Genomic DNA, 17470 nt, shown 5'->3' on the forward strand with positions numbered 1-17470 from the left:
CCATTCCAACATTCATTTACTGCTTCTCTATTCTTCCATTCAAACCAGACCAGAATTCCTAAAATGTCAGCAACTTCCACAAGTTTCAAGAGAGGTACAGCAAAAATCTTAAGTCATCTTAGTTAAGAAAATGGGAGAAGGAATGAACAGAAATCAAGTGATTTTTTTTTTCAGAAGTGTATATCATTCTGTTAAACTTTTTTTTTCCTTTAAGAGCTTTTAAACTATGGCTAATGCTTTGTGTTATAATTTTGGAGTATTTTAACATAAAAATTCTTTCCCTTTAAATGTGTAATTTATAGGATTACCCTGTGTGTGTCTGTTTATGTCCCAGGAAAAGGGTGAGTATTCACAATCAATTTTTCCAGGCACTACCAAGAATGCTATTAATTTTTTCTTCGAAATGCATTGTAATGGCCTTGAAATCTAAGTTAAGGAATTTGGACAATATGCATGCTGACAGACACATCTGCTAACCCAAATTTTTTTCTTCCAAATGCACTGTCTTTGAAAATAATCTGAAATCAGATTTCTCAAAGAACCAAGCATACAATTATGAATCATGTTGATAGTGCTTGCTAGATAAGCAGTACATGTCACTATCATCTCTTAGAGCTATATATGTTTTGTGTACCAGTTACTCTTCCAGGTATCCATGCAACAATAAGGAATGAAGGTTTTTTTCCTCTGACTACATACTTTATACTATTAGGTCGACAGTGATGACCAAATCTTAGATCTTTCCAATGGACTCAATTCCCACAGGATCTTGTCAGTAAGAAAGAACATACAAAGAAAACTAAAACAAAACTGTAATCCTATCAATAAAATGACAGTTAAAGACTAATTTGAAGACTCAGTACACATAAACAACAATCAGATGAGTGTTTTATCATTAACATTTATTGATGGGATGGATAAATACAGATTGAGAAACATACTTGACAGCAAGATATCAAACTGATAGCCAGACTATAAAATTTATACAACATCCTTTCTTAAATTTTTTAAAAATTTTTTTGAATTTTTTACAAAGAGCCCTTACTGTAATGGTCACTTACATCCTATCATTCACATAACAGCAGTAGACATCCCAGGGGTAGCATCCAGAATTGTGGTGCCCCAAGGAAGACGGAGGCAACAGCAGAATAATATGCTGAGAAAGGACTCAAGAGCAATACAAAGAAAACAGACAAAAATACCACCACAAAATTGTACCTGAGTGACATAGATTGGTAAAGTGTTTTGCTTTTTTTTTTTTTTTTTTCCTTCTTTGCTCTTTGGTCTGATAAGAAAACGGACTGTTTTAGGTGTGTGGAGGAGGTGGGAGAAAGGTCAGTTTCAAATCTAGAAACCTAGGTTAACACTAGCTAGGCTGCTGCATTCACTTCTTTGGGTGCTTAACCCAGCCAGCACTTCCATACTGTAACCAACTCCAATGTGATCAACCAACCACTAATCACTTAGGTCCTCAGCTTTCAACTGAAGAGTTCCTGATAACCAGATGGAGAACATACTTGCTCTGGCTTCAATTAGCATGCTGTCAAGCATCCCTCTCCACGCTTAACATGACAACAGAAAACCCCAGAGTCTTTCTCTTTTCATTCAACCATGAATACACACTCATAAAGGGGAAGAGTAGACACCGCTTTTTAGTAAACATTCTGTTTCTTTCCCTTCCTTTCCCAATGCCAAGTTCATATTAAAAACTTTAGGAACATTAAAATGGAAGAGTCTCCCACTTAAAAAATAATTCTCACTCCAGACCACTTTATCAGGTAGGATTACAGTACCATGCTTATTTCAAACTCACATCCCCAGAGGGTTAAAAAGACAAAATAAAACTGACAGTGTGATACAACACGAACATTTCTTAAACCATCAGGAGCAAACACTCAGTTAAAAGCTGGGTGTTAACAAGCAGCAACACGAGAAATTTGGGGAAGTATCAAAGTCACTGAAAGCTTAGTGGGACCGTGGAGGGCTTGTATCTCACCATGTGAAGGGTTGCATAGACTGCTTTAATTCTCCCAAACCCAAGAGAATAATATTTGTATTCCAACTTCAAAATGATCTAGAATCTCCCCTTTCCTAGCATTAGTATCAAAATAACTCTTCAATAAAATAATAATCCTTTTAAAAATTTAATCAGTTCCCAATTTCCCACAGTTCATGTTTCTGTGGGAAACACAGACATGTTAAAATCCAACCATACTGGGATAAGACCCCTCTAATTGCCTTCGTCCAGAAGCAAGGTAGGAGGGCTGTGTATGGGGAATCAGGTAGCAGAGGCTTAAGGAAATCCAGGACTGATATTACCATGATTTTATTTCTATATCCTAATCCATTGCTGTTTTCAACTAGAGATTTAAAATTTTTCTATCAACACTGGTGAAGCCAATAATACAGAATTATGAACAAGGATACATTAAATCAAAACACTAAAATCATTTTAAAAAAGAGGAAGCTAGGGTCTCAGATATGGAAACACACTGATTCATGAGTGAGAAGACTAGACAAATTCCTACATATTTTCTAAACCCAAAAAGCATAACTGACACTTCGAAAGACCGATTTAGCTTTAGATTAATGCTTCACTAGAGTTGAGTTAATGGCAACACAGGTATCTGATTAAAAGCCCTAAGGACAATCCACAGGTATTTGTGCCAACATAAGATTCAAGCAAAGTTTTAGGAATGAGATTTACAGAACTTGAGGCTCCAGTCCTGCTTAACACCACTTATCCTTGATAGCCTAGGTTAAAATGAGGGGGGGAAAGCCACATTTGCTAGACTAACTTTGGATGTATATATCCCTCTTTCACCCTTTGAATGTGTGAGAGTAAAGAAGACACAGATTTTAGAAACCACACAACCCTTCAAAGCCCAAGTTTATGGAATTTGGACAATATGCATGCAAGTTGACAAACACATCTGCTAACCCAAAGACAATGCAGCAGCTTCATGCAGAGCCCATAAGGAGGTTCATGACATATGCATAGATCTAAAAGCAGACACTGTGGGTATCTTAAAACAGTATCAGGAGGCATTAACATAGGAAAATCTCTAAATTGACCTATATCAGCAATGACCTACTAATGCAAAGGCCAGACTATGCAGCATAAAGCAGCTCTTAGGTTCTAAGCTCTAGTAAGCACTTTTTTCTAGTTCACTCCTCACAAAGTTCTAAGGAACTAACTCAGACTGCCATGGAGAACTGCTATAAGGCTAAGTGACTACATATGCCTCTGTGGTGAGGGAGTACATGTGATTAGAAAATATGTGACATTTGATGAGAAAAACTGAAAGCTGGGAAAGATTTTCATAATCAAATCAGTGATCATCAATTCCACAAAGATACAGATGCAAACTAAATAACCTTTTGGGAAAGTCAGGAAGGAAAGCAGACTTCACCAAACAAAATCTAAATAAATACAAAACCTAAATTTAGTAAACACACCACACATCTACCAATTACCTAGCACAACACAGAAAATTTCAAAGAGAAAGAGGAAAATGTCATCTATAAAAGTGACGCGACATTCCAAGTCAAAAGCATTACTGGTTTATAGGTCAGCAGAGAGCTCATCTTACACAGCAATGGCAGGCACTCTAGAGAGTTCAAATACACAGAGATGCAGGACGCTAATTTACCTTCAGTTAAGGTTTACTGTACAAATTCTTTCCTATTTTAGGCCAGTGCATCACCAATTCCAACTGCCTCAGTTTTCTCCCCAACCTATTCCTGGCAAGCGGTAGCAGATGTACAACTCCTATCTCCCTATGACTTCCAATGAAAAAAATTCAATTTCTCCACAAAGCATACTTAGTGTGAAAGAAGCTGCACTAAAAAAAGACATATTCAAATTGCATCATCCTTTTCCATAGCAAAAAATGCCATGAAGACCAATGAATATCACATCAAATGATCTGTAGATAATGGCATTTTCAGTGAGACAACTTGGCTTAGAATTCTTTCTAAAGGATTCTTAGAAAACTCCTGAAGAACCTCTGCCTAGAAGCTAAAGCCACCAAAGATGGACAATGTAAACCTAACAGTATCTGTGCGCTAGGCTTGCTTACCTTCATGGCACCAGTACTGTTAAATTCACAAGCTCCAATCTCTGAAGTCATATATAGGCTGCAAAAACTGAGGATGCAGCTGTTTCCCTTCAGACATACAGATAAAAGCAAGTTTTACATTCATAATGTAATTTAAAATACATTGTCCTAAAAATTCCCAGTCACAATCTCTGGCTCCATGGCTTCTCCCAGAACTACTCTCACATATGGTCTGGTCTTTCATAGGCAGAATATGTAGCACATCCCCCCTCTCTTCAGAGACCCTGAGGCTGCTATCACTTGAACACTTTCCCAAAGCCCAACTTGAAAAAAGACACACCCAATCCTGCAGGGCAGAAGCCGGCCATGCTCTCCAACCCTTCTTCCTCAACCACATCTTTGTTCTGCATCAAAAGGAAAAAAAGGGTAAAAAGGAAGTTTTTATAATGGAGCCCAGAGTCAGGCCATTGGCTGCACCTGCCCAAACCAGAATTCAGAAGGCTACCACTCAATTACAACATAAAGAAAGGGGAAAATACCATGTCCTACATGTATCTTCCTTCATGTTCTAAAGGCCACACCGTGCTCTCTCCAGGAGACTGTTGGGAAGTGAAAATGGTGAGGGACAAGGAGGGAAAGGTAAAACATGATTTTTAAACACACACACTTAAAAACACACATACCCACACTTACATACACACTTAAAGGTCTCAACACTTCAAGTGGCCGGAGCCTATCTGAGAACTCATGGCCAAAAGCATATCCTCCCATTCCCCCTACACTCCCCCCCACCCTCCAATCCCACCCCCCAGGACTCATTGCTATGTATCTCATAAACACAGCAAAATCCCTATCCCCTCCCCATTTATATAAAAAAACTAAACAGATAACTTACTTTCTTTAAATTATTTTTCAAAAGTCTCTTAAAAGATTTTGACGTTTAAATACTTCCTCTCTTCTGATATATTAAACACCAAAATGATCCACAACTGTTTGATAAAACAAACCCTCCAGATTTCAGTCCTGGCAAGAAGAGGGAAGATATCAACTCTAATCAACCTAATTAGGAGGTGGAAAGGCCAAGAATAGAGAAAGTATTCTTAATCCTTCACAGCTTCAACACATTCTCACCTCTCTAATACCAGTAAAAACTATAATAAAATAGTTAAATTTCTGAGGCAGCAGATATAGTAACGAAGGCCCTCTACCACCCTTCCACCTATGTCTCGATATTATTTTATTCCCTAGTCCAAGCAGGGTGACATATTTCATAAGGGAAGTAATTTTCTTAGTCCAGAATCAGTAGTTAAAAAAAGAGAGAAAGCATGTGTTTTTAAAGAAGTTTTTTTCTCCTCTTCTTTTTCTTTTCTACTTAGGAAGGGGTGGAAGTGGTGGAGGAGGTTCTGATGGTAGAGGTGGTAGCCTGGGTTTGTCTGTATTGCCAGATCTGGATGGCATTCCACCAGCCCGTGGATTCAGATATTCACCGTAAGAATGAACAAATTCCAATGCAGGGGGCTGAGTGGGCTGAACACCCTGGGCATGGAGAAGGGAGTGAAGCATATTCACAGTATCTTGATAGTCTATCGTCTGGGTTGTGTTGTGACCATTGGCCCCCGTGGGGCCTTTATCCAGTTTCATATGAGGAACTCGAGTTTTACAGCTGGGCTGTGAAAAAGGAAGGCCACTTGTGTCTGAGCTATGCCCAGGCAACTGGGCCATTGTAGGAAGAGGAGGGAAGAAATTTATGGAAGAGGATTTAGTACTCTTGGCAATCTTGGCTGGATGATCAAAAAGTGCCCCTCCAGTCTCTTCAGGGGGGCCCCTTTTACGACTAGAACTGGAAGAGGAGAAAGAACTAGACAAGCTATAGGTTTTGTGTGCTAAGGTGCTTGTCTGACTGCTATGTTTTGGATCACCTGGCCGTTTGTTCCCAGTACCAGCTGGAAGCTGTGAGTGAGAGTGCTTGTGTGAGTGGTGATTATGATGATGATGATGATTAGATGGGTGAGTCTTGTGCTTCTCTTTGTGCTCTCGGCTCTTTGTGACACTGTCATCTATAGAATTGTGCTTGTCAGGTGCAGCATGGACTTTAATGCGCATTTTTATCTCCTCTGGTTTTGAAGAGGCAGCTTTATCTCCACTTGCAACTGGGATTCTCATTTTGAGAGCTGTTTTGTCAGCCTTTTCCAGAAAAGGCCGCTCGGGGTTTTCTGAACCCTCTATGGGCATTTTCAGAATAACTGACGAATGGCTATCATGGTGAGATAGGAGATTCTGGGCAGCATATGCATACTGTGACTTTACGTTGGCCTCCATGTTCTCCAGTTGCCTCTTCTGGGCAGCCAACTCTTCTGCATGCTTTGCACGGTATTCTTTCAGTGACACTTTAGCTGATGGCACACTCTTACTACTATTCTGCTTCTGGGAAATAAATGCATTCGAACCATCCTGTTGCAAGGAATGATCAACTCCTATAAGTGCTAGATTCTCACTAGTCCGATGGCCCTGAGCAGGTTCTAGTTTAAAAGGAGGTTGGGAGGACAGCCAACGCTCGCCCTGCAACATCTCCACACCGCTCAAGTTGCTGGATGACTCTTCAGTGGTTGGAAGGGAAGGCACTGTACTTGTGGTAGAAGAAGTTGACATGCTCATTAAACCTGCAATAGTTGTGTCAGAGGAGCTCTGGGAAATCATATTGAGGATTGTCTGCTCTGAAGTGTTTTCATCTGTTCCTCGGTCATCTGCTTTTGTTTTCTTGGCAGCCTGGCATGCCTAGAATGAAGCAAATGACATCACTTCAGGTAATTTATCAAGTGGAAAAAAACACTGAAATGAGTAGACTGTGCTTCCTGTACGTTGGGAATTCTGGATAGCCCATAAGCAGAAGGCTACTCCAACATGAGATCAGTAATTATTGCCAATACGAGACAAGATTTTTAAAAGCTTCAATTAAGAGTCACACAAACAGGATGTGAAAGAGATGTCTGCATTCATTGCAGTATTATTCACAATACTCAAGATATGAAAGCAACCCAAGAGTCCATCAATGAATGAATGGATAAAGAAAATGAAATATTATTTAGCCTTAAAAAATGAGCAGAAGGATTCTGGGAAGATGGCGGAGTAGGAAGCACCAGGAAATCTATCTCCCCACCCAGACAATTACATTGGCAGAATCTGTCTGAAGCAACTATTTTGAAATTCTGGAGTCTTTTGAAGGCTTGCAACTTCCAGGGTAAACCGCAGACAGTAAATCCGGGTTAATTTCCATCAATTTCAGCTCTCAAAACAGTAGCAATGACTAAGCCCCCACCCCTAGCCATGTAGCAGGCAGCTAGGCATCTGTTCCTGGAGCAGCTTGCACACAGCTTGTGAGAGCCAGAGTGGGCAAAAAGGACTCTCTCCTCCATATATTGGGGATCTGTGCTCTGATCGCCGATTGCTGCTGCTTCTGATCACAAAGGTACAAAGAGGGAGGCAGCCATTGTTCTTGCAGCTTCCTCCACTGTTGCAAGCCCCTCCCCATCTGGCTGAAGTGACTTCCAGGGGATTGAAAAGGCCAACACTCTTCCTCCCCTCCTTCATCTTTTGCTTTTTCCCCTTTTGGGTGCCAGACATTAAAGAGTAGGACATTCAAAAACAAATGCATACACAGGGAAAATTAGAAAAAGACCACACATGTCCAGAGAAAGGCTCAGAAAAGACCAGAGAAGACCTTAAGTTTACACCTCAGGCTGATCTTCAGCACAGACACACCCTAAAAAATCAACCCCCCTGCCCCTACAAAATAAACAAAAACAATAACATAAAACAGCAAACCCTGGGGGAGGGAGAGAATCTGATTTCCAGAATTACCATGTTATTAGATTCAAATGTCCGGTGTTCACCAAAAGAAACACGAGGCATATAAAGAAACAGGAAAGTATGGCCCATTCAAAGGAAAAAATAAATCAACAGAAACTGTCCCTGAAAAACCTCTGATGGCAGATCTACAAGACAAAGACTTTAAGTCCCTTAAAGATACTCAAAGAATTAAAGGAAGATGTGGGGAAAGTCAAGAAAACAATGTGTGAACAAAATGGAAACATCAGTAAGAAGACAGAAAATCTAAAAAGAAACCCTGGAGCTGAAAAGTACAATAACTGAAATGAAAAATGCACTAGAGGGATTCAAAGGCAGATCTGAGCAGGCAGAAGAAAGAATCAGCAAACGTGATGATTGGACAATGGAAATTATTGAGTCTGAAGAACAGAAAGAAAAGAGATTGAAGCAAGTGAACAGAGGTTAAGAGACCTATGGGATATCAAGAGAACCACCATATGCATTGTGGGAGCTCTAGAAGGAGAAAAGAGTGAGAAAAGAACAAAGAGAATATTTCAAGAAATAGCAGCTGAAAACTTCCCAAATTTGATGAAAGACATGAACAGAAACATCTAAGAACCTCAACAAACTCAAAAACAAGATGAACGCAAAAGAGATTCACACCAAGACATACTACAGATCTTCCTTGACTTACCATGGGGTTACGTCCCAATAAACCCATCCTAAATTGAAAATATCTTAAGTCAAAAATGCATCTAACACACCTAACCTACCAAACATAATAGCTTAGCTACCGTACCTTCAACATGCTCAAAACATTTACACTAGCCTATGGTTGGGCAAAATCATTAACACAGAGTCTATTTTTATAATAAAGTGTTGAATATCTCATGTAATTTATTGAATACTGCACTGAAAGTGAAAAACAAAATGATCATATGGGTACAGAATAGTTCTAAGTGTATGAGTTGTTTTCACTCGTGATCGTGTGGCTGATTGGGAGCTGCAGCTTGCTGCTGCTGCCCAGCACCATGAGAAAGTATCATACCACCTATCATTAGCCCAGGGAAAAAAAAAAATCAAAATTTGAAGTATAGTTTCTACTGAATGCATATTCTTTCACATCACTGCAAAGTTGAAAAATTGTAAGCTGAACCATTGTTAAGTCAGAGACTGTCTATAACGACACTTTCAAAAGCCAAAAACAGGGCCAGCCTGGTGGCACAGTGGTTAAGTGCGCACGTTCCACTTCTTTGCGGCCCGGGGTTCGCCGGTTCAGATCCCAGGTGCGGACATGGCACCGCTTGGCAAAAGCCATGCTGTGGTAGGCGTGCCATGTATAAAGTAGAGGAAGATGGGCATGGATGTTAACTCAGGGCCAGTCTTCCTCAGCAAAAAAAAAAAAAAAAAAAAAAAAAAGAGGAGGATTGGCAGTAGTTAGCTCAGGGCTAATCTTCCTTGGAAAAAAAAAAAAAAAAGCCAAAAGCAGAATCTTGAAAGCAGCAACAAAGAAGTGAACCAACACATACAAGAGATCCTCAATAAGATCATGAGAGTCAGCCCCAGTGATCTAGTGGTTAAGTTCAGCATGCTCCACTTCAGTGACCCGAGTTCAGTTCCCAGGCACTGACCTACAACATTGTAGCAGCCATGCTGTGCTGGCAGCCCACACACTAAAAAAACAGAGAAAGATTGACACGGATGTTAGCTCAGAGCGAATCTTCGTCAACAACAACAACAAAAAGATCATGAGGGGCCAGCCCAGTGGCGCAGAGGCTAAGTGCGGACATTCCACTTTGGTGGCCAGGGGTTCGCCAGTTTGGATCCTGGTTGAGGACATGGCACCACTTGGCAAGCCATACTGTGATAGGCGTCCCACGTATAAAGTAGAGGAAGATAGGCATGGATGTTGGCTCAGGGCCAGTCTTCCTCAGCAAAAAGAAGAGGACTGGTAGCAGTTAGCTCAGGGCTAATCTTCCTCAAAACAGGATGATGAGATTTCTCATCAGAAACTTTGGAGGTCAGAAGACACTGAGCCGATACATTCCAAGTGCTAAAAGAAAAAGATTGTCAACTAAGAATCCCATATCCAGCAAAAATGTCCTTCAACAAAATAAAGGAGAAATTAAGACATTTCCAGACAAATAAAAGCTGAGGGAGTTCATGACCACTGGACCAGTCATATAAGATATGCTCAAGGAAGCCCTCCAAGGTGAAACGAAAGGAGACTAGACAGTAACTTGAAGCTATATGGAGAAATACACATCTCAATAAAGGTAAATACATGGGCAATTACAAAGGCTAGTATTACTGTAACAATGATTTGTAACCGTGCTTTTTGTTTTCTACATGACTTAAGAGATTAACACATTTTAAGGAAAAATATTTATTAATGTAAAACCTAGTATTACTGTAACTTTGATTTATAACTCCAAATCTTATTTTCTATAAAGTTTAAGAGCCTAACACATTTAAAAGAATTATTAGTTTATGTTTTGGGACACATAATGTATAAAGATATAATTTGGTGACAACAACAACCAAAAGGGGTGAGGATGCATCTGTAAAGGAGAGGAGTTTCGTATGTTATAAAAGTTAAACTGTTATAAATTCAAGTTAGAGTATTGTAACTTTAGGATATTAAATATAATTCCCATGGTAACCACAAAGAAAACAGCTGTAGAATATACAAAAGAGGAAAATGTGAAAGGAATTTAAAATTTTCACCACAAAAGATTAATAAAAAAGAAGACAGTAATGCAGGAAATAGGACAAAAAACTATAAAGCATATATAAAGCAAATAGCATGATGACAGAAGTAAATCCTTCCTTATCTGTAATTACTTCAGGTGTAAATGGATTACGCTCTTAATAAAAAGACTCAAAGAAAAGAGATTGGTAGAATGTATTAAAAAAACATGATCCAGGGGCTGGCCCCGCGGCCGAGTGGTTAAGTTCGCGCGCTCCGCTGCAGGCGGCCCAGTGTTTCGTTGGTTCGAATCCTGGGCGCGGACATGGCACTGCTCATCAAACCACGCTGAGGCAGCACCCCACATGCCACAACTAGAAGGACCCAGAACGAAGAACATACAACTATGTACACCAGGGGGCTTTGGGGAGAAAAAGGAAAAAATAAAATCTTAAAAAAAATAAATAATAAAATAAATAAATAAATAAATAAACCCACGATCCAACTATATGCTGTCTACAAGCAACTGAAAGACCCAAACAGGCTGAAAGCAAAAGGAAGGAAAAAGATATATCATGCAAACAATAACTAATAAGAGCAGAGGTGGCTACATTAATATCAGACAAAATCAACTTCAAATCAAAAAAGGTTTCAAGAGACAAAGAAGGACATTATACATTAACAAAAGACTCAATACAGCAATAAGATATAACAATTATAAACATTTACACACCTAATGACAGATCATCAAAATATACGAAGCAAAACCCGACAGACTGAAGGGAGAAACAGACGGTTTTACAATAACAGTTGGAGACTTCAATACCCCATTCACAATAAGAAATAGAACAAGCAGACAGAAGATAAGGAAATAGAGGGCTTAAAAAATAAACCAACTAGATCTAACAGACGTATACAGAACACACTACCAAACAACAGTAGCATACACATTCTTCTCAAGAGCGCATGGGATACTTTCCAGGAGAGAACATATGTTAGGCCACAAACTAAGTCTCAACAGATTTTAAAAGGTAGATATCATACAAAGCATCTTTTCTGACCACAGCAGGATAAAGTTAGAAATCAATTAACACAAGGGAAATTGAAAAATTCACAAAATTGGGGAAATTAAACAACACACTCTTAAACAACCAATGGATCAAAGAAGAAACCAAAAGGGAAATCAAAAAATACTTACAGATGAATGAAAATGAAAACACAGCACATCAAAATTTATGGGACAATGTGAAAGTGGTGCTAAGGGAGAAATTTATAGCTATAAATGCTTACATAAAAAAACAAGATCTTAGGGGCCGGCCCCGTGACCAAGTGGTTAAGTTCGCGAACTCCAACTTCAGTGGCTCAGGGTTTCGCCAGTTCGGGTCCTGGGCACAGACATGGCACCGCTCATTAGGCCATGTTGAGGCAGCATCCCACCTACCACAACTAGAAGGACCCACAACTGAAATATGCAGCTGTGTACTGGGGGGATTTGGGGAGAAAAAGCAGGGGGGAAAAAAAACAAGAAGATTGGCAACAGTTGTTAGCTCAAGTGCCAATCTTTAAAAAAAAAACAAGATCTTACAGTAACTGTACAACTTATAGATCTAGAAAAAGAAGATCCAACTAAATCTAAATCCAAAGCTAGCAGAAGGAAGGCTATAATAAAGATTAGAGAAGAGATAAAACAAAACAGAAAAATAGAGAAAAATCAATGAAACAAAAAGTTGGTTCTTTGAGAAGATCAACAAAATTGACAAATCTTTAGCTAGATGGACTAAGGGAAAAAGGAGACTCAAACTACTAAAATCAGAAATAAAAGTGGAGACAATGTTACAGATTCTGCAGAAATAAGGATTATAAGAGTACTGGGGCCAGCTGCGTGGCTAAGTTCATGTGCTCCACTTTGGCAGGCCAGGGTTTTGCTGGTTCAGATAATGGGCGCGGACATGGCACTGCTCGTCAGGCCACGCTGAGGTGGTGTCCCATATGCCACAACTAGAAGGACCCACAACTAAAATATACAACTATGCACTCGGGGGATTTGGGGAGAAAAAGCAGGAAAAAAAAAAAAAAGACGACTGGCAACAGTTGTTAGCTCAGGCACCAATCTTTTTTAAAAAAAAGAGTACTATCAAAAATTGTACACCAACAAATTGGATAATCCAGATGAAATGGAGAAATTCCTAGAAACACACAAAACCTACCAAGACTAAATCTTGAAGAAATACAAAATCTGAATAGACTTATAACTAGTAAAAAGATTGAATCAATAATCAAAAATCTCCCAACAAAGATAAGCCCTTCACCAGTTAATCCTACCAAACATTTAAAGAAGTAATACCAATCCTTTTCAAACTTTCCCAAAAATTTGAAGGGGAGGGAACAGCTCCCAATTCATTCTATGAGGCCAGCATTACCCAGATACCAAAGCCAGACAAAGACACTGGAAGAAAAGAAAATTATAGACCAATATCCCTTATGACCATTGATGCAAAAATCCTCGAGAAAAAAAATACTAGCAAACTGAATTCAGTGGCATAGTAAAAGGATCATATACATGACTAAGTGGGATTTATTCTAGGAATGCAAGGATGGTTCAACATACAAAAATCAATCCACGTAATACACCACTAAACAGAATGAAGGAAAAAACCACATGATCATCTCAACTGATGCAGAAAAAGTGTTCAACAAAATTCAACACACTTTCACGATAAAAACACTCAACAAACCAGGAATCTAAGGAAATTACCTCAACATAATAAAAGCCATATATGAAACACCCACAATGAACATCAGATTCAATGGTGCAAAACCGAAAGCTTTCTCTAAGATCAGGAACAAGGCAAAAAGGCTCACTTTCATGACTTTAACGTAGTACTAGACGTTTTCATGATATAGTACTGGAAGTTCTCATCAGAGCAACTAGGCAAAAAAAGAAATAAAAGGCATCCAAATTGGAAAAGAAGAAGCAAAACTATCTGTTTGCAGATATGATCTTATATGTAGAAAACTCTAAAGATTCCACCAAAAAAAAATTAGCATTAATAAATGAATTCAGCAACATAAGCAAGATACAAGGTCAACACACAAAATTCAGTTGCATTTCCATACACAATGAACAATCTGAAAGGGAAATTATGAAAACATTTCCATTTATAAAAGTAACAAAAAGAATAAAATACTTAGCAATTAACTTAACCAAGGAGGTGAAAGACATGTACAATGAAACCTGCAAAACATTGCTGAAAGAAATTAAATAAGACATAAAGGGAAACTCATCCCATGTTCTGGATTTGAAGATTTAATATTCTTAAAATGTGAGTGCTACCCCAAAGCAATCTACAGATTCAATGGAATCCCTATCAAAATCTCAATGACATTTTTGTTTGAAGAAACAGAAAAATTCACCCTAAGGAATCTCAAGGGATGATGAATAGCCAAAACAATCTTGAAAATAAGGAACAAAACTGGAGGACTCACACTTCCTGATTTCAAAACTTACTATAAAGCTACAGTAATCAACAGAGTGTGGTACTGGCATAAAGACAAGCATACAGATAAGCGGAATAGAATAGAGACCCCAGAAATAAACCCTTGCATATATGGTCAAATGATTTTTGACAAGGGTGTCAAGACTACTCAATGGGAAAAGGATAGTCTTCAACAAATGGTCTGGGAAAACTGGATATCCACATGCAAAAGAATGAAGTTGGACCCTTACCTAACATCATACACGAAAATTAACTCAAAATGGATAAAGGGCCTAAATGTTAGACCTACAAAAATAAAAATCATAGAATAAAACATAAGACAAAAGCTTCATGAGACTGGATTTAGCAATGATTTCCTGGATATGATACCAAAGGCATAGGTAACAACAACAAAAAAAGGACAATTCAGACTTCACAGAAATTTAAAAATTCTGTGCATCAAAAGGCAGAACCAAGAGTAAAAAGACAACCCACAGAATGGAAGAAAATATTTGTAAATCATACATCTGCTAAGGGATTAATAACCAGAATACATGGAGAACTCCTAAAACTCAACAAAAAAACAAACAACCCAATTCAAAAATGGACAAAGGGACTCGAATGAACAGACATTTCTCCCAAGATAAAGAAATGGCCAATCAGCACATGAAAAGCTGCTTAACATCATTAATCATTAGGAAAATGCAAATCAAAACTACAATGAGATACCACCTCATACCTATTACGATGGTTACTATCAAAAAAATAAAACACGTGCTGGTGAGAACGTGAAGAAACTGAACTCTTATACACTGTCAGCAGGAATGTAAAATAGTACAGCCACTATGGAAAACACTGTCGTCGTTCCTCAACAAATTAAAAATAGAACTACTGTATGATCCAGGAATTCCATTCCTGGGTACATACCCAAAAGAACTGAAAGCAGGCTTTTGAAGAGATATTTGTACACCCATGTTCATAGTAGCGTTACTCTCAATACCTAAAATGTGGAAGAAGGCCAAGTGTCCATCAAAAGAACAATGGATAGACAAATGCGGCATATACATACAACAGCATATTATTCAGACTTTAAAAGGGATGAAATTCTACAATAAGCTACAACATTTATGAAGCTTGAGGACTCTAGGCAAATTGAAATAAGCCAGTCCCAAAAAGACAAATTGTGTATGATTCCATTTACATGAGGTACTTTAGAGTAGCTGAAATCATAAAAACAGAAAATAGTGGTTGCCAGGGACTGGGGTCAGGGGAAATGGAGAGTTATTGTTTAATGGTTAGAGTTTCAGTTTTACAAGATGAAAAAAGGTATGGGGATAGATGGTAAAGATGATTGTAGAACAATATGAATATATTTAATACCACTGAACTGTACACTTAAAAATGGTTAAGATAGCAAATTTTACGTTATTTGTATTTTACTACAATAAAAAAATAAAAGGAAACCTTGACATTTACAACACAGATGAACCTAGAGGACCTTTTGCTAAGTGAAATAAGCCAGACACAGAAAGACAAATATTGCATGATCTCACTCATATGGAGAATCTAAAATAGTTAAAACTCGTATAGGTAGAGAGAAGAACAGTGGTTGCCAGGGTCTGGCAGGGAGGAGGGGAGAATGAGAACTATTAGTCAAAGGACACAAAGTTTCAGTTATACAAGATGAGTAAGTCCTAGAGATCGACTGTACAGCATAGTACCTAGTTAACAATACAGTACTGTATACGTTATCCTTCTCAGTCTTTTGGCTAAGATCATGTGCAGTATTATATACTTAAAAATTTGCTTAAATATTCTATCACAAAAAAAAAATTCATAGCACTCTATACCAGTGCTAGAAGGCAATAAAAAAATGAAGTTGTACATATCTAAAATTCATTCATGAACATCTGTGCCTTATAACTGCTTATGATTGCAGCAAATTCTAAATTCTAGAATTTTATCCAAAAGCAAATTCTAGAAATTTTGGTAATGTTTTATATGAAAGTAAAAGATGGCTGATGTGCTCCTAAGTCTCCTTTGATCCCTAGGCAAACTCATTTTCTGCAACTCACTCGACTCAGGAGAACAAAATTAAGCTTATCAGTCTGGATATCTGAAAAACGCAGGGAACATTTTTAAACGAACTTTCTATTTGACACTGAAAAAAAAAGGAATGATTCGATTAGTCGTAAGTAATACTTTGAAAAACATTTGAAATACAACTTTAAAGTGCACTCTATATAAAAAGAAAATTCTAAAATCCATTTAAAAAGCAGGTAATGTCAAAGACAAAATTATGATACCAGCTCTAACCCTGTAACTCTGTATCCTTCCTCTACCAGAAGCCAACACTGTGACTCAAAGAAGCCACTTTGTTTTCCTTAACAGTCTCCACAGAGAAAATACTCAACCAATGTTGCTGACCAAATGATTGTATCACAAGAGTTGCAAAACACAAAACAATCACGCTATCAACTACAGGCATTGACTTCTGGGCCAGTATCCAAGCTATGACGTTGCAGTCATGATCATTGCGTAACTACAAAAAGGGAAATTCCAAACCTAGGGTACATAGCCAATTCTAGTATATTCACTGGTGCAGTCAAAGAAGAAAATCATCTGTTCCACAAGCTGACAGCAATAATTCTTACCCTCCAATTCCGAATTCGTTTCAGCCTGTTGGGGGTTTTCTCCAGAATCTGTAGAAATTCATGTGTCAGTTCTACAAATGAAATAGAACATTTCAGAAAAACTCAGAGAGGCAAAAGTAATGAAACAAGAATAACCTCAACTAACTATTTTCATCTGAATCATGTCACCTTTGGCCAGATATGTGACAGATCAAGAGCAAGTGCTTTTCAAGGTCCCTTACTCTAAAACTTACCATCTAAAAGTTCCAAGGTCACAGTGGCGTCAACATACTCCCACCAGTGCTTCCCATCAGTTGAGACTGGGATCTCCCAGTTGGACCACTTGCAAGCCAGATGAATGCAGACACAGGCCACCACAGGAGGTGTGTACTGCAGGCTAAATGTGGTCAAATGCAGGCTGACATCAAAGGGAAGGAAACAAGAGAGTGTCATGAGCTCTCAATTCTGAACCCAAGTTAAAACTCTCCATTATTTAAAAAAAAAAAAAGTTTAAAAAAACACTGGAGAGCAAGAAGGGCAAGAAATATCCAGTGCTCTGATCCAGTACTCAACATGCTGGACTGAGTGCTGCTCCATTAACTCCATTAACCCATCTGCTCGGTAACAACATCTCTAAATTTTCTGACTATACATCATTCAATCCACACACTGACCAAGGACCAAAAAACAAAAAACAAAAAACAAAAATAAAACAGACTTGTTTTTTAAACAAGGATAAATTATCCTTAGAATAAGTTCAGAACTTAAAGAAAATTGTAAGATTTT

General features: G+C 38.3%; 1 protein-coding gene across 2 annotated transcripts in view; it reads right to left on the reverse strand.

The window, feature by feature from the left end:
- Positions 1 to 881: 881 nt before the first annotated feature.
- CCNT1 (cyclin T1) overlaps positions 882 to 17470 on the reverse strand; it is a 28968-nt gene continuing 12379 nt past the window's right edge. The window contains exons 7-9 of one of the 2 annotated variants that reach the window (XM_014850033.3): positions 16939 to 17102; positions 16706 to 16776; positions 882 to 6836 (exon numbers count right to left, since the gene is read on the reverse strand). In XM_014850033.3, coding sequence (XP_014705519.1) covers positions 5430 to 6836; positions 16706 to 16776; positions 16939 to 17102 — 1642 coding nt within the window. In that variant the 3' untranslated portion in view covers positions 882 to 5429. The remainder of the gene's footprint in view (positions 6837 to 16705; positions 16777 to 16938; positions 17103 to 17470) is intronic. The other variant, XR_001399466.3, reaches the window with a different exon arrangement.

The sequence above is a fragment of the Equus asinus genome, chromosome 22 (assembly GCF_041296235.1).
Source record: "Equus asinus isolate D_3611 breed Donkey chromosome 22, EquAss-T2T_v2, whole genome shotgun sequence".
NCBI classification, from domain to species: Eukaryota; Metazoa; Chordata; class Mammalia; order Perissodactyla; family Equidae; genus Equus; species Equus asinus.